The following is a 21,342-nucleotide window of genomic DNA, read 5'->3' as shown; positions in this document are numbered from 1 at the left end:
GCCCATCTTTATTTTATGTTATTCGTTCTAATGTATCGTCTATGTTTGACTCTTTCAACAGGTATACAAAGAGTCAAATCAAGTGTTGAACAGTGATGACACAGCACCACGGTGGACCAAACTCGGCACAAAACTATAGAAAATTTGCTAAAAGCGTTCTTTGAGAATAAACTATGAGAAGAAATTCTATTTTGTTCACCATTGTTGCATTTTAAATTCTCACAGTTGTCACTAATCAATCTGTAAGACACGATGAAACATTTATTGCGTTTGTAACTTATTTTTGGGCTCACTCAATGTACCACGTGTTGCGTTTGTGAAAATCAGTGCTCTTGAAGTAAACTGTTGTAAAGAAGGCGATAAGAGCAAATTAAAGGCTAGCACCATTTAAAGAGCTCTTAAAACCTTTCTATGATATTGGACATGTAAGTAACTTAAGAAAAAAATTAGCCGCGCAGCATTTGAGTTGCACGCGGCCAAAACATGTGTCTTGTCCCTTTACTTTTAAGTTTAGTTTACACTTTCATCCTTTCCAAACGAAATTAGCTGGTAAAGGACATTTATTTTCACCGTACCAAAGAGAAATCTCTGTTCCCATTCTTCTTCCTTAAGGGTGAGGGGGGAGGGATAGAATAGGCTTGTTCTCACGGTCATCCCCAAGCCTCCACTTCCCTTAGGAGAAGATCGTGAGAGGAGGTCAAACTCCCAGCCACAATCCCTATTCTTCTCTCAGAGAGAGATAAAGAGATTAAAGGATTGTGGGTGGAAGAAGACTTAATCCCACAAACTTCACCTTCTGGACCGAGAAGGCTTGCGGATTGGGAAACATCCAACTCTATCGATCCTCCTAGTCAAGTAAAATAACGTCCTCCAGAGCAATACTTGCTTTTAATTCCTTGAAATTACTGCTTTAAGACACCCTTTTTATTTGACTATAAGGGTCAATAGAACTGGATTTTACCTCTAAGAGAAGTTTGGAAGATTGAGGTAAAATCCAGTTGTATTGATCCTCTTAGTCATAGGAAAAAGTTGTCTTTTAAAGCAGTAATTTCAAGGAATTAAAAGCAATTATTGCTTTCAAGGACAACATTTCACTTGCCTAAGAGAATCGATAAAGTTGGGTCTTTCCCAATCCGCAAACCTTCTCCTTCCAAAAGGAGAAGTTTGGGAGACCGTTTTCTTCTGCCCACAAACCTGCAATGTCTCTGTCTCCCTCCAAGAGGAAAGTAGAGGATTCTGGTAGGGGGAAACCTTCGCTAACAAACTTCTCAGCAAGGGAAATGGAGGTTTGAGGATAAAAGTGGGTACAAAATTTCTCTATCTTCTTGTCCTCATCCTTAAGGAATAACCATGGGAGAATAATTTTCTTCTGGTAATGCGAAAAAGTCTCCTTTATACGACTAAAAGGATGAAAAACTAAACTTAAAAGTATAGCAAAGAAGACAAGTATTTATTAAATATGTCAACCAAATGTTATATAAATAGCAGAAAAATGCGAAGAAATAAAAACTATCAATTAGAGATTTCGTTTAATACTTGAATAAAATTTGCATAAATTAACCTGAGCACGGGGGAGTCCTTCGACTCCCCCCACCAGCCTCCCTCCTTGGAGTGGAGGAAGATGGGGGGAGTCCTTCGACTCCCCCCACCAGCCTCCCTCCACCCTCGAGTCCCCCCACCAACGTATAACACAGTTAAACACACAAGTAATGACAAATCACACAGGCGAATTTGCCACTATTGCCTGTTTAAGGCACCGTGGCTTGTTTTTTTTATTAGTTTTGAGTTATATTAGTTAATGTGTCAAAAGGTTTGCAGAGCTTTTTAGGTAACTTGTTGTTTTATTTGCTCTTTAGACCTTTTTTCCAGCAGAAAATAAGTTTTGGACTGTTAACGTTGAGGAAATACGAGCAATAAACAATGGAGTGGCTTTACTCAAAATCTCAGCATTTGATCTTGGAGCTTAAAGTTTTTTTAAACTACCCTTTCCTTCGTTATCCCTTTTTGCTTTCTTTATCACTCAATTTTGTTCTTATGGGTGTTTTCTTGCTTTTTTTCTGCCATTCAAACATCTTCAGCCCTGTTGGTTAAACGTATATAGAACATTAGATGTTATTGTGAAAAGTAACAATAATAAGATGATATATTTTTTGTCTTGCAGGTGAGCAGCAATTGAAACGCAAATTGTGTTTCTGGTGTTTTTCGTTTTTTTTGTTTGTTTTCTTTTTTTGTATTACATTTTAGTTCCTGATGTTTCTAAAAGTTAAAAATTACACTGTGTTATAATGTTCAACATTTTCTTACTATAAAATAATAATGTTATAATCTGGTATCGGGATCCGAATTCTTTTATAGCAGTTTTGATGATGATGATGATGTTCGTTCCATGTATGTCAATGTTAGTTTCATAACTTCAAGGAAATTACTATTTGAATTCAAATGTCTACGGATGTTAATTTTATCCACTGCTATAGTTAATTTTTGAAAAGAAAGGCTTCATAAACCTTAAAATGTGGGTTAGGACAGTAATAATTTTCACAAACACAAATTTGAATTGTCATTCAACGTAACTGCTGCTCCGTATATTGTTAAGTTAATCGTCGTTTCCTTAGTTTTCAAACTGAGAACATTGTACTTTCTCAGACTTGTACTTTCGCAGTGACGCTGTGCAACATGTTCAAACAACAATTTTTGAAGAACAATAGGCACACACCTTGATTGATGTCTGTTTGGTGGAGATCCGTTACGCCTTGGAAGGGGCCTTGTGACCATAACTGTTCAAGCGTATGACATGCAAATCCCAGGTTGTCCATTTTTAACGTAAGATTCCTCAGCAGCTGACTCTATCTACAGCCGTGAATCGACAGCCTTGAACATCTCAGTGGTCATGAAATGATTCAATCCTACAGAATAAAGAAACAAAATAAGTTTACTGCATGCTTTCCTGCATCGCGCGTGTACTAATTTTTTCATATTTTTGCCTAACGTTTCTTATCTGTTTTCATTTGAAGTTTGAACAACTTATTTTTTCGGAACCATTCCGTCTTTTTCGTGTCTCCCAATAATCCTTGCATAGTGACTCCTGCCATTCAATTAGAACTGAGATCTTTACGACATCATTTAAAAACAAAACTTAAATTAGGAAAAAATTTTGTTTCGTGTAAAATTCGCTCTGTTTGCATGCAAGTATCACGCTAATGAATTTAATCAGCAATCTTTATCTTGTCTTTGTTATAAAGCGTATTGTATGGCATAAAAATGTCTCCTATGCTAATATGGATATGTTTTAACTCTCATTCTGTTGGTTATGCTTTATGAAATATTTGTCAACACATTTAAGTGATGTTTACAAAGAGAAAAAAAGTAACCATCATCCTCGAATAGGGATAAACTGTCAAGCTTAAATTTGGCCAAATTATGTCATTTCCACTTTCGTGATATGATATTGTTCATAACGAACCATTGCAAAACGAATATTCGATCTGTAACCAACATTTGTAGAACAGCATGCAACTCTTTAAAAAGTTTTTTTTGTACTTTGCAACCTATTACAACCAAGGAGTTGCATACATTTTATATCTTGTTTCAAGACGAAAATCATAGGTCTTCCATTTCAACTTGGAGAGACTGTACACGAACGCCTGAAAGAGAATATCTCATACAAAACGAATCCTTTTATTTTTACCAAAACTGGGATGTTACAGGTCGTATAAATTTTAAATTTTCAGTCTTAAAATATAATAATCCGAGCATTTCTTGTTTTAACCTTGTTGTATGTCATATATTGTTGACCAGCAGTGGCTCGTCAAATGAGGCCAAAAAAAATGATCAATGACTTCATTCGATTGGAAATAATGAAGAGCGAACTTTGCAGACGATATTCTGTACATTTTTCCTCATTAACATACGACTTTGCGCAGAGAAGGCATTACGCTAGACTCAAATATTGACTCTAAACATTTAAAGAGCTTGTGAAACTTAATAATTAGTGAAATGTTTGTCTCTTTGGGCATGATATTCAAGTAGAAATTGGCTTTCAAAATTTACAAAATTTCTAGTTTGCAAAAATGATGATGAGCTCATACAGTTCTTTGTAAAATTTTTAGTTGTGACACCCGCGTCGCACAAATAGTATTCAATACATCGGTCTCAAGTTCCTTTGGACAGTCAATCGTGCCATTTAATTCTCCTTCAGATATCAGTGCTGATGTTTGTGCAGCTTGATCAAAAAACTCAATCGCTTTTGCTAATGAGGCAAATATTATAAACAAAGATTCCCATGTACAAATGCCACCTAGAGTAATAAGGATATGGAGTTACTTTTCACGCTTTTGGCTGATGCTTTCCGAAATATTTTTCAAAATTTTCTTTCACTTGATGTGTTCAAAGAGAAGGAACTAACCATAGTAACGGAATATCACGTTTCAAATCATGTGTAGCTCACACCCTGTAGGTTTTCCAAGAGTCAGTGTATCTTATGTTAAAACTGTTGTGTTTGTAAATCAAATGTTTCCGCGAGATATTAATAATAACTTTAATAAGAACTTTATTTACGTGTCAATGAGATTTAGCATTGCTGCTAATTGGGGACACCTAACAGGAGTTACAATCCTCAGGAATACGTACAAATTAAATTTTTAAACATAATTATTTACAAGATAAAAGCCTATCTATCGACATAAAAGTACAAAAGAGAATAAAGTTACAAATAAAGTTAACTGAGAATGATGAAAATAGTCAAGTTGAACACATATGACATTTGCATCCACTGCTCGCACCTTGAGCTTACATTTGGCCAAAACATGTAATTTCAACTTTCTCTGTAGTCATACAAGTAAGCTAACATAGAATTCTTAATAATAATAATAATAATAAATATAATAATGTATTTTTTCAGTCTTTTTGCTTATGCAGATATGATTACGAAAATATGAGTAGATAAAATTTATTTTATTTTATAAACTATGTTAAATAATAGCGTTAAACTCTTAACGTTTTAAAGATCTGATTTCTTATTATATTTGTTGCAGATCCTACACTTGTATTTTGTCACAATGCTGTTAATTTCTCTGATAATCTTGGATGCAGAAAAAAAATATTTATGAGTTTCGGAAAATTAGTAACGATTTTTAGTGAGGAGACGTAAACTCAGAATTTGTTTCCAGCTCCTTAGCTTATTCCTATTCTCGCACATCTTGTGCTTTTAATAATGTTACTTATCTCGTTACGTACAAGCTTACAAAAGAATGTTTCCCTCATTTTTGATGTAATACTGATACCTCACATACGGAACAACGCTGTTTTCTCGTTGAAGCCTTTTACATTTTGTAAACCTTAACCATAAATCTTCAATTTCTGTCGTGCCAACCACTTATAAATAATGATGTCTATTGTATTATAAAGAAAGATTTATTTCCATAGAATGCAGCATGCAGATTTGCGTTATATGTGACTTTGTAATCAACTTTTCTCGAAAAAGAATGACCGTTATTTTGAACAATTTTATTCGAGTGACAGCATATCTTTCTACTAAAAAGTTTTTTTAAACAACATGTTATTCGACTGGGGCTCTTATTTGACACTGAAAATAACATGCAATTTTGACAGTTTGAAGTAATTCCACAAAACATGTTACAAAATCCGCTACAGGTTCGAGTAACAAGTGGAAAAAAACTTTGTACTGAGGTTATGTTCATTGTATTTCAAACTTCTGTGTGACTGTTTTAAACATCTTATCAAAAGAAATCATTTCTAACAATACCAAATATCGAAAATAAATTTCATATAAAACACTTGAAAGTACTGGTGAAATGAAACTAAAGATGAAATTTTACCTGTGTTTGCACGATTTCTCTGAACTGAGAAACTTATTCTCGGGTTTGCATGGAAAATTGTTTTTGGTGTTATCTCAGGCAACTGTTTATATCTTTAACTTTTAGAAAATGCAAAAAGGACTGTAATATACTTTAATTCATTCTGGTAACAAGGTTTTTGTCCATTAAAAACTGAAATTGTTTGATATCCTATCGGATTCCTTCTTAATACTTTCACCGCACCTAATCTTGCAATGACTATTATCCTTTGGAACTGATCCGGTCCTTAGCTTACCGCTTGATGTACGTTAATTGTAAGAATTTTGAGGTTCATCAAGACAATACCTTAAATCTAACGAGTTTCTGCCAGGGTGCTCTCAGCTAGCACAATGAATTGATATGTTAAGGAGACATTGGACTTTGATCAGTCAGAAACTAAAACTATCGCAAGTAGACGAAAAAAGAAATAAGAAAACTACGATTTAACAGAAGTAAATCTGCTCATCAGTCGTTAACCATTTGTCACAATTTCCTTAAAAAAATAACATTACGTAATAACGCAATCAACTTCTGAATTCTTTCTAGAGAAATGTCAAGCTCATTCAAAAATTAGTTTAGTTTTCTTCAAAGATTGTATTTATGTATTGGTACGGATTATCTTTTAGTTCACAAATTTTCTACACGAACATTTTGGCGACTTTCTCAAGCAATGGCGTTTATGCTCTGCAATTATTCAGCTCGTCAATCTATAACAGTTGACAAATCTCGTGCAATCAGAGGTGGTGTGACCTATTGCATGCACGCAAATTGACTGTGACGTCATTAACTAGACACGGAATTTTCTCCTTGAAAGAGCCCTTGCAGACATTTTCATGACCAAAGTCTTTAAACTCATTATCGTGATCACAATCTTAAAACTAACTAATTTCTGACTTGCTAAATCTACATGTAAAAGCCTTCTCAGTTGTTAGGTGGTACTCCCTAAATGAAGACCTTATAAAGGTTAAGAAAGGTGCACAGAAAAAAATTGAGATCTGATGTTGCAATGATTAAAAGGACAATTCCAGTATTTCCACCAATTCATTTTCATTTTTCTCCCATTTTTGCTTTCTTTTATGGTTTCTGCTAGTAATGGTCGTTTACCGAATATTACAAGACTGGACAAAAGAAATCTTCTGAAAAAAAACTTGTATTAAATAAACTTTTGAATCTGCTCTCAATATGTTTTAAAGCTCCGTAAGTTTATCTATGTTCGACTTACTGAGATAGTTCTCCACAATATATCAAAAGCCAAGAATGTATATTTAATAAGGCAGACTTCTATGAATTCCTCGTCTTGCTCGACTCACAACTGATTGAAAAAGTTACTTTTCTTTCAGAGGTCGTTGTACAATGGTACAACATGAGTAATCAAATTCATGTTTCTTTTAGCCATGACATTTTGTAATGTATCAATATCAAAAAGAGGCAATAGACTTATTTCGCTAGTGCTAAAACCGTGAGTGGTAAACTATTTGAGGAAAAAGAAAACTATGATATACTTATCTCAAATAAGATGTTTCCAAGTTAGATGTATCAGTTTGCACAGAGTCCATACTGCAATTCAAATGATGCTCTCAGTTTTCTCCACATTTGCGTTCATCCTGAGAACACAAAAAAGAGGAAGTTATCATCTTTCATTTAGCACTGAATTTTCCAGCCGTTTTCATATCATTAACATCGCAGAATCCAATATGAAAATTATATGGCTTTTTATTAGCCCATCAAAGAAAAGCTCGTATCAAATGTTGGCCAACAAATCTGGAAACATAATTACACCGGCATGGTACCCTCTAGTTAGGAGACTGTCGATTTTGATCAGCTCTTGGACTGAGACTGTTGAATGGTTAAAAAAGAGAAATACATAAAAACTAAAACAAATACTCATCTGAAAAAAGATGTTCCCAAATAGTTCACTGGCCACAAAGTTGGGAAGAACTGCACACCACTACCCTGATAAAAAAGGTATCACAGCAGAGGTATGCACGGACTGTTGTTAATACGTTTCTTTTCAACCTGCAGGGGACAAAAAGAAAACCTCATTACCTCAAACATTTTCTATCATATAGCATATTTACTGACTGTTTTAAGTGGCCGTTATGACACACGTTTACCAGAAAGGAATAACTCCGCTATTTTTGCGTTTGCAAAGAACACATTTCGTCATTATGCGTTCTGAAAATTAGTCCGAGTGGAATGATGTAGTCCTTATAACTATGCCCAAACAGCTGGTTATAATATATATACTATTTCAATATTTGTTCCGTTTTATCTTGTGGTATAATTTTGGACGATTTTCCCAACTCTCAGTAAATTTAGCAGATGTTAGATGTCAGCTATCATTTAACAAATGCATCCTTTTTAAAAGAAAACTGCATTTATTTTCTCGTAATCATTCTTATTTTACCAGTGCGTTTTCTCTAAAGTTTCCTTCTGTTAATGGTCGTTTACACACCACGAGAGATGCCGAATCTTACATTGCAAGACTAGACAAGAGAGATGCATAGAAAAAAAATCATACGTAAAACTTTGAATCTGCCCTCAATATGATTTATTGCTCTGAAAGTTACGTACTTAATTTTCTTTTAGCGTTCGTTCTACGATGGTACGACATCAACACAATGTACTCCAGTTCATGTTTTTTATCTAGGGTACTTTATGGTTTTCTCAGTTTTGCTACTGCGTTAAACTGTGAGTGCTTAACTATGTCAAGAAAAACAAAAAAAACTATCATATACTTATCTGAAATAAGATGTTTCAGTTTGCACAAGAATCAGCGCAACAATCCAAAATGTTTCTTTATTTTTCAACACATTTGTGTTCATCCTGAGAAGACAAAAACGGGAAGTTATCTTTCTTTTATTTAGCAATTTTCCAGTCGTGATCATTTCATAAGCTTCAAGAATCCATAATAAAAATTTGTAGTGACTTTCTAAAGCAAATATAATGCTTTTGCTTTCGCTTTTTATTAATTAGCCCAACAAAGCTCGCATTCAGTATTGGTAAACAAAAACGGTAACAATCACAGGGTGAAGGCGCGTGTCTGCTGTGTATCTAAGCCAATCACGTGAATTATAAAAAATCAATTTAAAAAAAACTTTTTGCGTTTTAATTGGCTGACTGTGCTATCGGAGTCTGATCAGAGTCATTGCTCGGGTTTTCGTCACATTTTCAGGATAAACTCTTATTTTAGTTAGAAAATCACCCAAAATATATCTTTCATGGTACATCAACATGTACTCTCTAGCTAGGAGACCGTCGATTTTGATCATGCTCTTGGTCCAAAACCACTGAATGATTGAAAAAGAGAGGAAAAGATCAGAAAACTAGAAAACTACTTATCTGAAATAAGATATTTCCATATAGTCCACGGGCCTCAGAACCGGCGAAGAACTGCACATCACTAGCCTCGTGAAAAAGGTCTCGCTTAGAGGAGGCCGTCAACGTTTTTTAATACATCTCTTGTCAACCTGCAGGAGTAAAAAAGAGAACTTCAATACTCAAAACTAAACATTTTTTTCCATATAACACATACCCTAACTGTTTTTAAGTGGCAGTTATGACAAATTTACCAAGAAGGAATGACTCCGCCGCTTATTGCGTTTGGAAAATACGCATTTCGTCATTAGATGCGCGTTGTAGTAACAGTCGAATGATCATGAATCCAAGCGGCATAACGTAGTCTTCATAGCCAAACAAGCTATGATATATATCATATATATGAAGTATTTCAATATCAATTCTGTTTGATCCTGTTTTATAGGAAAGGTCGACGTCTGGATGGGAGTGCTGTTATGTCGATTATCAGTGAAATTTTATGCGATTTGGAAGCTGTTAAGGATGTTCGCGCTAATTGTTTTCTGCGCATCCTTTTATGTGCATGCAAATTCACACGCTACTTCTACAAAATATGACTAAGATCGTTTGCCTCCGTCGGCTCACCTTCTATATTTGTAGCTATAAACCCCTTTGGACCATGCTGAATTGCGTGCGCCAATTTTTCAAAATCAGGGTAGTTTTCCCCACGCTTTATCTCTGAAACGAAGTCGGTGACCCCAATTTTTTTTTTTGCATTTCTGACACAAGTAACTTATTATCTGACCGCAGTAAAAATTAAAAAAAAAAACTATCGACTGGAAAATTTTCGCGCGAACATCCTTAAATCAGTGAAAATGTTAGTTATTTCTTAGCTATCAGTAAGCTTTCTTAAGTCACAGCTTTTCAAAAGTGTTTTACATCTTTGTGTGAACCAAAAACACTGACATTATTTTGGCAAACTTGCTAATTTTTGGAGACTCGTTTAGGTACCAGGCTCAGTTTTAACAAATTAATCGATTTAAAATCAGCATTGGTACCCAGTCCTTTGATCGTTTAGAACATGGCTAATTTAGCAGATCTCAGATGTTTGACACACGTGTCATTTCTCAGCGGATGGGTAAAATTTTGACCAATTATAAGTTATCAAGTATCCATCAAGACCTTCCTTTCATAGCCCCGCCTTTTTCCTGGTCCTTCTTTCGTTGCACAGGTTTGTCATTCGAAGGTTCTACCCTATGTATTTTCAATTTACGAGATCTTGATCTGCAATAAATGCGGCTAGCAGCACTGAGTGGTTTCAAACTTTGGCCGGTCTTGCCTTCTTTGTTATTAACCCTTTGAATACCAACTACGCATGTATGCGTAATTAATGGTCGTGCTCTTTGTACCACTTGTGACGTCATCAATTTAAAATGTTATCAGATATTCTTGATAAGCTGATAGTAGTGCTAGGCTAGCCCTTTCCGCACAATGGTCAGGTTTAGATATCGACGACATTCCGACGTCGCAAATCGAAAAACAAGGTTATCAGTTTCGGTGCAAAAACGGTGGTAAAATGGTCCACAACGCCTATGATTGATCAAGGTCCATTTCTAGGCTTCGCCCGTAATTAACATCCAACTTTTCACTGCAGCCAGAAAGAACATACAATGCAAAAGGTAGCCAGTGTAAAAGGGCAGAGAAAAACAGAAAGGAGAGGGCCAACAAACGAAATTGAGAACGATTAATGGCAAAAAAAAAGTCCAAATTTTGGCTTATGCGCATGCCCGTAATTGAAGTTTTGCTCAATTTTGCACCTAATCCTCGAAAAAGCTCTCCTTTTAGCAAAAAAAGAGCTTTTTAGCACAACTTAGGCTTATTTAGCGTCATGGCAGCTAAAAAACCTGACTAAACGGTTAAAAACGGTATTTTTTGGCAAAAGTTTGGTATTCACAGGGTTAAATGGCCTAATCTAATAATGCCTTTATTAACCAGCGTCTCACTGAAAACGGTTTTACCATTGACACAATGAACTTATTGCTCCACAAAACAATATAAGATGTTCTCATGTGACAAGTGATTCCGCCTCTCTGTTGTTTGTGACGGCAGAGCATCGCATGAAACATATTCCAGACATTCAGTGTATCCCGGGAAATTAAAGATCAGGTTTATTTTTACCTCGAAATAACCGCATAGAACGAACTTATTCCTAACTTTTTTTAGGTGATGAGGTAAAATGATTTTCCAGTTAACGTTGACTGGCTCCTAGTCGGCGAATCGTTTGCAATACATGACTCTTTGAGTGTTAATTATGAGAAAAACTTGCATTCAATCATTTTACATTTTGGGTACCATAAAATCTGGTCATAGCCCCCCGTTTTCAAGCCTTCCTCCCCTCTCCTTACGTTATAGGTCCATCTATCTGTTAAAAAAAGAAAGAAACTGATCCAGTTGTAAGCCCTGTCACTCACACCCAGCTCTCCTCCTTGATATATGGATTTTGAAGTTTTAAGATGCTGGACGAACTTTCGGAAATGTAGCTAAACAGGAATCGATCTTCGTTAGCAAAACTCAATAGAGAAGAAAGACGCTCCTTGTACCCTTAAGAGTTATTTCAGCGAAAAAGAATTTTCTCTATTTGTTGCCCGCCCTTTTCTCAGTAAGCCTATTGAATGTCTAACGTACCAAGTTTATACAATCTTGCTGTGCATTAAATTCACGAGTACAGCCGACCATGAAAATTAAGATCATATATACGCGGCGAAACAAATCTGAGGAGAAATACAGATGACTTATCTGAACTTCACTGGAGACTTGCTTCCAACCTGAAGATGGACAGCCACTATGCAGTTAACATCGGTCGTACTTGCACTGAATTACGGTGTAAGGCGCCAAAACTGAAGAATAACCGCTCGGGACAATGCAAGTCGTTTAGTAGCTTCTCTGCTGTCCTTATAGAATCAACAAATGATTAAAGCGATGTAGGTTAGCAAATCCTGTTACGTCATTTAATTTTTTTAAGTGCTGTCAGCAGGTCAATTGATTACCATCCAAAACAATCGCATAATTTTATTTTTATCTGGACGTTTTGTGGTACACTGGCCAAGATTGAGGGTGAACTCATTACATTTCACTGAAGTCTATGCATAAAATGAGCTGACTGATTCATTTTTGCTGTGTTTCATATTTAAGCGGACATGATGTTTACGATTATGTTATAAATGGCATGCGCAGCAACAGTGATTGTAATAGTTATCCGAGAAATGATAGATGTCTTAACCGAGTTCAAACTAACCTTAACTGCCTATAAACCGGTCTGAAGAAGTCTCTGGGACGCAGCCTTTAGCTCAACAGTGGCGAAATTCCATAAACACACACTGACGGCATTTAATACGGTCATACAGGCAAAAACCTGGAACAAAAAATGCACCGCCTCAATTATCTCTTATTTAATATCTCGAGTGCCTCTAAATCATTCTTAATGGAATAAAACCCAGGTTAGAGAATTTACTTGGAAGGGTTATTGACCATCCATCGTGATGGTGGAATGACAATCTTATATATTCGCCGCGCTTCAAACCTGAGCTACAGTGGAATCGCGAACGAAACAGCCAGGTTGGAATAAAAGCCTTTCAGTTTGTTGTAGGAATAACATGAAATAAATATTACAGTCGACCTTGATAAGATATGGAACGACCAGAATCAGCTTATTTCTCATGGGAAAATATAACTGTTAACTAAATGGTATAACAACGCTACTGCAGCAACTTTTCAGTAGCTCTAAACTATGAGAACAGAATGCTATGCTGAATCGTTAAGCTAAAAGAAGGGTAGCGAAACGAAAAGTCACTAAACAATTATATGGATGGATAACTGCTAGGTAAAGAAAGAAAATATAAACTTAACTGAAGGAAAGCTCGTCGAGAAGCATGTTGGTTTGCCTTCCCTGTACAACAGTGACCAACGCCAAACTGGGTGTGTCATTTGACGCTTCTTTATATACTGCATTGAAATTCATTCATGGGTGTGAGAATCCATGGCTGGAAAGGAATGTATTGTACCTTTGATGTTTTTCTGAATACAAAACTTCAACAACGTGGCGAAAAGTCCAGGGAAAAAATACCTCATTCCAGTTGGTGGAATGCTATTGTTATTTTCATGGAGACTGGTTTTCATCAGCGCATATTGCATAATTAGTTTAAGAACAAGCAAAAACGGTCCTCACAGACGCACGGCAGTAAGATGGTGATAGTTAGCGCCTTTTATTAGGAAAATTTCATAATAAAGGCGCCACTCTGCGTCTACGTAAATTTCTTTTATTTGCATCGAGAAGATTGTTGGGGGTTGTGTTGAAGAAGATCTTCAACCTTGTTCCCAAGGTCATCTCTCTCCCTAGAGAAAACCCTGGGAACAACCCTGAGAACAACATTGGATCCTGGGAACGAGGTGAGCAGCATCGTCCTTGTCAAGGACGCTTTGTGATCACTATACGGCGTATTTTTCATTTCAGTTCACTAAAGGGAAGCAGTTTGACTTTGGATTGAAAAATATCAAAACTGTCAAAAATGGGATCAGAAGTGGACTGTTCTGGTGTATCAAGAGCAGTTTGGCTTGTGAAGGTGAAACAGCTATATTTTAGAGCTTTCAAGCTGTCGTACGAATGTGATCAGCCGGTCAACGGCCGTGTATTGTGATTTTAGTAAGCTCAATAGTTGTCTATTTCATTTGTAATGTTAACATCTGATGTTTTTCCTCAGGTTCCTAAATATTTGTCCAATATTTGGATGGAAAATACTGATGCTTCTGGTATTGTTGGGTCCCTTCAGATAACCAAGTAAGAAAGAGAAGAAAACGGGTTATTTTCAGCTAACACTGGAGCTGAGGCCTTTGTTACTTTTGTTCTGTACTGGGTTCCTTCTGTCCTGATCGGAAGACACACAGGCAAAAAAACAGATGTTTAGAAGAACGTGGTTTTAGTAATTCAGAAATGATCATATTATGTTCCAGTGATTCATCCCTAAGTGCTTTTCTCATAATGTCCTATTTGTTTTTTATTTACCTAAATGGTTGAAAGATCCATGATGAAAAGTAACATTCTGATTGGTCGTGTGAGTACAGCTAATTAATGTCACAGGACTGTTGATGACAACTGAGAACCAATCTTCATCTTCATCAGGGATTTTACATAACACTGACCCCCTACTGATCTTTCCCACCACTCCCCCCCCCCCCCCCCACTAGTGACCCCCTATAAAATCAATGGAGAAAGAAAATGTATAAAAACCCAGAACCATGAATTGGACTGATGCAAGCTTAGTAGTAAATTGAGCTTACCTGAAATTTCCAAGATGGTGGACACATTGTACATTTCCAACTCTCTTCTCCTTTGATAACCAGTGCAGGGTTTGTTTGCAGAAAATCGATCGCAGAATTAGTTGAAATATCATCAAGTATTCACATAGCCTTTAGAAAATTAAGCAATGAAAGTAAAAAAGAAACCCTATCAATATGAACATGCTTGCAATTGACCATGGATTGATTGACCGCCATTGTCAATCTTGTGCATGTCTGTATTGCTAGCGTTTCTTTGATACTTTCATTGCTTAATTTTCTAAAAGGTGTGGGTAGCAGTAGATCATTGTTGGTTGATTGAGGTTCATAGTGTTTCTACACAATAAATCAATCAGTATTAAATTTGAATCAAATATATTTGCTGGTTGAACACTAGACAGCGTTAATTAAGAAAATTCTGGGCAAGATTTTGTCAAGATATCAAGGATCTTAGCAAGATTGGTGAGATCTTGGCAAGATTAAGAAAAGTTTATCTGAAGTGCCTTTAGAATCTTGGCCAAGCTTGCCCAGATCTCAGTGATCTCCTTGAGACTAACGAGATCTTGTTGGGTTTGGTAAGACCTTGCCAAGATTGCCAAGATATAAAGATATTGAGGGTATTTATAATAATCCATTTCTTTATCATTGGTAGGTTTGCTGGACCCATTTTTAGCTATAATTATTTTGCTATTATCCCAGTCCATGTCAAGTTAATTCCACCTTGATGGCACTGTACAATCAGTAATAACAGTTATTCTGACTGCGTACCATGAAATGTAGCAATTATTATTACAGTTCATGGAGGTAGTTTTTGTTTGACTCCTTACACAATGTTCAGCATAAACTTATGACATTGACAAAGAGTATTGTCTTTTTATATAACTTATGCAATTTTTCTACCTTTGTCAACAGCAATCCTCAAAGAAATGAGGTTTGTTCTGACTTATATGTTTGTTACTTTTAGATAATGTGTTGAAGTTTCGTAGTTTGGTCAACAATTTTTACAACAATTTCTTACATTCCTGCCCAATTTTTCAGGTTGCATTTAAACTGTCAGATGCTTTAGCCAACAAAGAAGATGAAAATATCAACAAAAAAGAAGAAAAAGATAACAACAAAAAAGAGGACAGAGATACCATAACCAATGATGTTAAAGATAAAGTCAAGGTTCCAAGGGAATACAAGATGGTTTTGTCAAAAGTTGAGCAGTCCATGGGCATGTTTTCAGAAAGAACGGCAGGTTGTATTGCTTATGTAAAAGTATTCCTATTTGTTATACCTCCAAACTCAAATACATTTTCCAATTTAGGGAGAACCTGTCATGTGTTATGGGTCAAAACTCCTTAACTCCCCAGGGAAACAACAATGAACTTTCAACTCACACGTGATCAGGTTGCGCTACTTGAAACTGCGACAAATTTGTGAGCCTGCTGGCGTCAAGCAAATGATTTTTTCGAGTTCAGGGGTATAACAAAACCCTTAATTAATGTTTCTACTTGGGGCCGGTCATTAAGTGCGTATTATACTCAGGCACAAATCCAGATTGGTTTTTAATGTTTTACAGAAATTGGTCAGAATTATTAGTTTAACTCTCAAGTTCAGAAACCTGCCATGTGGATATAATGTTAATCTGGGGCACCTGGGAAGTAAAAAAAGATTTCTTGTTTCAAGGATCTACAGAAATTGATTTCAAATGTTTTCGGGAGATCCAGATTGCTCTGTGTAGAGTTGAAAAATGACCCAGCTATTGCTTAGTCTGTTTCTGTAACAATAATGTGTCATGAACCAGAGAATACACTTTGGCTTGTAGATTTATGCTACATGCATCTCAGAAAACAGCCGTTAAGTAAGGGACTCTTGTAAGTGGCACAGTAATAAATCTTGTAAAAGCTTGTTGTGCTGGACTCTGAAAATTTTAATCCTGTCTGAGGCCCTGACTGTATGTCCTAAAGTCCTTGAGTACACATATGTCCTTATGATGTCCTTGAGTAGCACATTACTCTCAAAAGACTTCCCAGTCATAGGTAATTTGAATATGCCTGTTTGCAGTACTTTTTTTGTTTCACTGTAGTTGTGAATTTTCCTTTATTTAAAAAATGGTTTACTTTAAACATTACTGAAAGGAATTTGTCTACTGTAGCCTCTGTAGAAGATGACACTGAAGAAAAGGCTTCAAAACGTGAGTTACAGTCTATAAAGTTCCCTCAACCTACCAACTCATTGTCAACTAATAATGTGAAAAAGTGTCGCCATTATTCAAAACTGGGTGTACTGTTTCTTTAAAATTTCCAGATATCAGAAAAATGAATGTTAAATAATTATTTTCTGTCCTGATAGAAATGTTGGTTGTATGAAGCAGTTTATTCATGTAAAAACTATTTTTCTATTTTTTTTTAAACAGCTCAGGTGACTATTGAAGGGGTTGTAGTTCAGAGGGCAGACTGTCGGCCTGTACAACCCAGTGCTGACTATTTGAAATTGAAAAAGTAAGCTTCCTTTGGTAAAGAATTAAAATTTAATGCTAATGAGTTTAAATGCTGACCAGAGTTATCATGTACATGTAATCATAACCTTTATTTTGACTTGGATTTTGTTGCTAAAATTCAATTTGTGAAAAAATGAAATATAATAGATTTAGTATTGTGTTGTGTTCTTTCCAAGACACTTTATTCTCACAGCACTTCTCTCTTACATCACTTGCAACTCCTTTGTATCATACAATGTACATCTGTAGTCACAGATTGGATGATTAAGCCTCAACATTTTGGCTGGTCTGTTTTAAATCACCACTACAACCTGACAACTGCCAACGTGCAGCCCTGCTGAATGCACTATGTCATCATGTTTGCTTGTACCCAGTCTGTCTTGGTGACACATCAGGAGATCATGTAGTATGTTGTAATTTATTTTTCATTTCTACAGGCGGATAATTGTCAACAGCAGCAAAGCAGGTCGACAATCCATACAGGTTGATCGGGTGATTAAATACCGACCAGTGAGTGACCACAAAATGAATGTAAGTACCCAAAGGAATAATGTTGAAGCAAGTCTTTGATTACAGCATCTATTTCAGTTACATGTATAGTTTCTGGAATAGATTACATAGCATTTTTGTAAGATAACTTTTTTGAAGTGCTGAGCTACTGGTAGCTTTTTGCTCAGTAGGGGTAACCTTTCAACACAACATACAATCCTTATTTCCCCTTGGTCTCACAGAAATATTTTACAAAGATTAGTTAAATATATTAATTAATGGAATTAGGGGCCTGGCTATCTGAAATAACTAGAGAGTTAAAAAGGGCAGGCAGCCAGGACTACAGATGTACATGTGCTAATACAAGCTTAGTCTGTCGTAATACCAAGTTTCATTTTCAAAATGAATGACATCTATTTTGTTTGTAGATTGAGCATGAGAGGAAAAAGAAAGAAGAAGGCAAGAGGGCTCGGGAAGATGAGGATGTTGTAAAAGCATTGCTCTTCAGTGCATTTGAAAGACATCAGTATTACAACCTGAAGGACCTCATTACTATTACAAAACAACCAGTGGTGAGACTTCTGTACTGCTGCTTATATACATAGAGGACATTACACAGCAGCACAAAGATATGAACTTTATTTTTGAGTGGTAAAATTAATGTTATATGAACAATCACAGAAACACAAGAAAATAAAACTCATATCTTCTAGCCACTGTGTAATTCTCTTTTATTAGATATGCAGACTGACTGTTTGAGCAAAGAATCATGGAAAAGTGGGAAATAACATCACAAATATACGAGGATATTGAAATATGCCGCTCAGTCCTGGATGTAGTTATGTATGAATTTCACGAGTGGTGTATTTTAGAGTAACACACTTTTGTGTATATAATGAATGTATATATCTTTGTCAATTTGTTTTAATTGTGTTTCGTTTTTGTTGTTACTATTTTAGGCATATCTGAAGAGTATATTGAAAGAAATCGGTCATTATAACACAAAAAACCCTCACAAGAACATGTGGGAATTAAAACCAGAATATAGGCATTACAGCAGCAAGAATAGTGCTGAGGAAGGAAATGAAGGAACAAGCTCGTGAAATCATATTTGCAAGGCGAAGGAGTCTGGAACTTCAGAAGCATTATATTACAATGGAAACAACAAATGGACATTTGCAGTGAATTGTTAGCCTTGGAAGTTTAATTTTAACATGATCAACACCCAACAATAAATGACAATGCAGTCACCTTCTATCTTTGTATTAATTAAGGCAATTTTGAAGAACAAGCAGACACCGACAAAAAAATAATAATCTACAGAATTGCTTGTCTTCCAAAATGGCTCAAGCTCACTTAAGTGAGGTTGACAAATTAGCAGTAAGTTAATAAAACTATCTTAAGAAATAGAAGTTTGGTAGAAGCTGTACTATTTCAGTTTTTTTTTATGAGTTATTAATGGAAAGGAAGCTCCTTTCTGTAGCCTTTTAACGTCTGAAATTGCAGAGTTGAGGGCTGACTAGTCTTTAGTCTCTATGATAAGAAAATTATAAGACGTGAGGGATGGTGGCATTCTCCATTGTTTCCTCCTTCCGACTTATTCTCATTATGTATTGTCTTGTGAGAGATGACTGAGGACAAATCAAGATTCAAACACATGGCCCAAGTTAGTCTAACTAAGACGTTGGCTTGTCGGTTAAGCATCAATTTAGATTATAAAACAAAACCATCCTTTATTCCTTTGGAACCTTGACCGCCGTCCTCTTGTATGGCTAAGGCTTTGAGTTCTGGAGAATAATGAAAGAAGATATGAGAAAGGTCGACGTCTTCCATAACAGCTGCTTACGTTGGATCTGCAACATTTACCGGCCTAACAAGATCTCCAGTGAGGAACTGTACAGGAAGACAGGGAGTAGAAATATGTCTCTTGAGAGTAAGAATCGCAGGTTACAATGACTCGGTCATATACTCAGCATGCCCAATGAAAGGATACCGAAAGTTCCCTTGAGATGGACTCCAACTGCGAGGAAAAAGAGAGGCATTGAGGCCAAAGACTACCTGACGGAGGACGGTGATGAAGAAACTGAAGGAGGAGGGTCTCTCGTAGGGCGAATCACAGGCCAGCACAGGACAGGGTACAGGGAACTAACCCCTAGAAGGTACGATGAGCACCCCAGCCCAATTTAGATGGGAGTCCCCCCCCCCCCCCCCCCGAGAGTAAGTAAGCACGACAAATCCACTGAGCCATAATTATGTCCACTAAATCGTGTACAGTTTACACAAGCGTAGCGTAAACTTGTGCGATTTCACGCTCACGGCAATCAAGTACTCGATGGGAGTCATTACACTGTCGCACAAACTACTTTCATGAAAAATAATTTTAGCTTCTTTCAATCAAGGATTCTTTAATTTAACGTGACTCAAAAACAAATTTACCGTCAGTTTACCTGAAAGCGAAAAACGTCAATTAGCTAAGATTAAAGAAGACTTAATGCGAAGCTAAGGTTGTTTGACTTTGTTTAGTAGAATCGAAGTGCAAAGTTGGTGCATGATGAGAAGAGAGACTGTCATGGCAGTTGGTCTTATTTATTAACGCTGGAAAGTAAGACATGAATCAAACTCCTCACTGTTGGCTGTATTAAGTAACATGTATTTATTTTTAAAAGAAGCAAGCGTCGTATAACAGGCCCAAGACAAGACACTGACCCCTCCCCCCCCTACCAACCACCTATCAAATCAACGGGAAAAAGAAAATGTCTAAAAAATTAGAACCATCAACTGGACTGATTTAAGTTCACTATTAAAGTGCCCGTAACGTCAAAATTTTTATTTTCTCATCTGTTTCTATATATCACCCAATGAACTGCGAAAAAAATTTTCGATTTGGATAAAAGGTGATCTTGGAAATTTCAAGTGAGCTAAAGCTAAAATTATTAATGACCTTGAGTCGGTCCTATTTGATAGTTAGATTGATTGATAGTTTTGTGCTTTTTTAATTTCTTTTTCCCGTCAGTGTGCTAAGATCTTCCCTACCATCCGGGTTCCACGTGAATCTGAGTTTCAATTACGTCATCAGCCATGTAAACGTCAGCTTTTTTCTCCGGCGCAATTTTGTTTCCCCGCAGCATTTCAAGAAGATAAGTTTACCAAGTTTAACTTGCACTAGAATTATTTTTGTCGAGTTAAACATGTCTTGGCAAACCTACGTGGACAGCAATCTTGTGGGAAGTGGAAAAGTTCAAAAGGCCTGTATTTTTGGCTTAGACGGCTCGCCATGGGCTAGTAGTGCTGGATTTTCAGTAAGGAGATAAATTTTTAAGATTTCTTCTTGACTTCTAAGTGTATAAAAAAAACTTGTTAACATAGCTAAGAACTCACAATTAGGAATCTTTTTTGCGATAGGTGTCCAAACAAGAAGCACTGGATATTATAAAGAGCTTAAAGGATGGAAGTGTTGCGGGCAAGAACATAGCGGGAACCAAATACATGATGCTACGAAACGACACAGAGAAGAAAGCGGCGTACTTGAAAATGAAAGAGAAGGGAGGATTCTGTGCTTGTTTGACCAACAAAGCTCTTATTCTGGGTGGCTATGATGAAGGTGCTGGTGGAGCTGGAAATTGCAACCAGATGGTGGAATCCCTAGCGGAATACCTCGTTGGGACGGGGTTTTGAGTTTGCTGTGTAAGCTTAACTTGAAAACTTTTTAAAGGTTTTTTAAACTTTTTAAAACTTTTTTAGCACTTTTTTTAAAACTTTTTTAAAACTTTTTTAAATACTGAACTAGTGAGAAGAAGTCTGCGAATTGAACTGAGTTGTAAAAATTATTTAAGCTTATTCCCCGTCGCGTTACATCGAACTATCTAGTAGTAACTATTGATGAACACA

At 36.2% G+C, this 21,342-nt stretch overlaps 2 protein-coding genes across 5 annotated transcripts; both read left to right on the top strand.

Annotated features, from left to right (window-relative positions):
- Nucleotides 1-13,407: 13,407 nt before the first annotated feature.
- Nucleotides 13,408-19,657, top strand: LOC145492862 (general transcription factor IIF subunit 2-like). Of its 4 annotated transcripts, none has more exons than XM_081472238.1 (10): nt 13,575-13,595; nt 13,660-13,768; nt 13,907-13,983; nt 15,393-15,411; nt 15,519-15,720; nt 16,621-16,659; nt 16,882-16,966; nt 17,403-17,496; nt 17,883-18,026; nt 18,414-19,657. In XM_081472238.1, the coding sequence occupies exons 2-10, from the start codon at nt 13,715-13,717 to the stop codon at nt 18,555-18,557; spliced, it is 858 nt and encodes a 285-aa protein (XP_081328364.1). In that variant the 5' UTR covers nt 13,575-13,595; nt 13,660-13,714; the 3' UTR covers nt 18,558-19,657. The 4 variants fall into 4 exon arrangements, with proteins under 4 accessions (XP_081328365.1, XP_081328364.1, XP_081328363.1 ...); XM_081472237.1 differs by having other exon boundaries at nt 16,552-16,659; XM_081472240.1 differs by lacking the exon at nt 18,414-19,657 and adding an exon at nt 18,193-18,398 and having other exon boundaries at nt 16,552-16,659.
- Nucleotides 19,658-20,167: 510 nt separating this feature from the next.
- On the top strand, nt 20,168-21,275 carry LOC145492863 (profilin-2-like). Its single transcript, XM_081472241.1, has 2 exons — nt 20,168-20,753; nt 20,857-21,275. Exons 1-2 carry the CDS (start codon nt 20,643-20,645, stop codon nt 21,127-21,129), a joined length of 384 nt encoding a protein of 127 aa, XP_081328367.1. The 5' UTR covers nt 20,168-20,642; the 3' UTR covers nt 21,130-21,275.
- The last annotated feature ends 67 nt before the right edge of the window (nt 21,276-21,342 follow it).

Source organism: Orbicella franksi, chromosome 7 (assembly GCF_964199315.1).
Source record: "Orbicella franksi chromosome 7, jaOrbFran1.1, whole genome shotgun sequence".
Lineage (NCBI taxonomy): Eukaryota > Metazoa > Cnidaria > Anthozoa > Scleractinia > Merulinidae > Orbicella > Orbicella franksi.
The sequence above is the reverse complement of the archived record's forward strand: the minus strand, read 5'-3'. Positions and strand labels throughout refer to the sequence as shown.

What these genes read in the sequence shown, in the direction of transcription:
- LOC145492862 (XM_081472237.1), top strand. Translation starts at nt 13,715, where the DNA reads ATGGGATCAGAAGTGGACTGTTCTGGTGTATCAAGAGCAGTTTGGCTT. An exon ending in GTTTTCAGAAAGAACGGCAG is followed by an intron (nt 15,721 to 16,551) that starts GTTGTATTGCTT and finishes GTTTCACTGTAG; the next exon opens with TTGTGAATTTTCCTTTATTT. An exon ending in GACTATTTGAAATTGAAAAA is followed by an intron (nt 16,967 to 17,402) that starts GTAAGCTTCCTT and finishes TCATTTCTACAG; the next exon opens with GCGGATAATTGTCAACAGCA.
- LOC145492863 (XM_081472241.1), top strand. Translation starts at nt 20,643, where the DNA reads ATGTCTTGGCAAACCTACGTGGACAGCAATCTTGTGGGAAGTGGAAAA. An exon ending in CTAGTAGTGCTGGATTTTCA is followed by an intron (nt 20,754 to 20,856) that starts GTAAGGAGATAA and finishes TTTTTGCGATAG; the next exon opens with GTGTCCAAACAAGAAGCACT.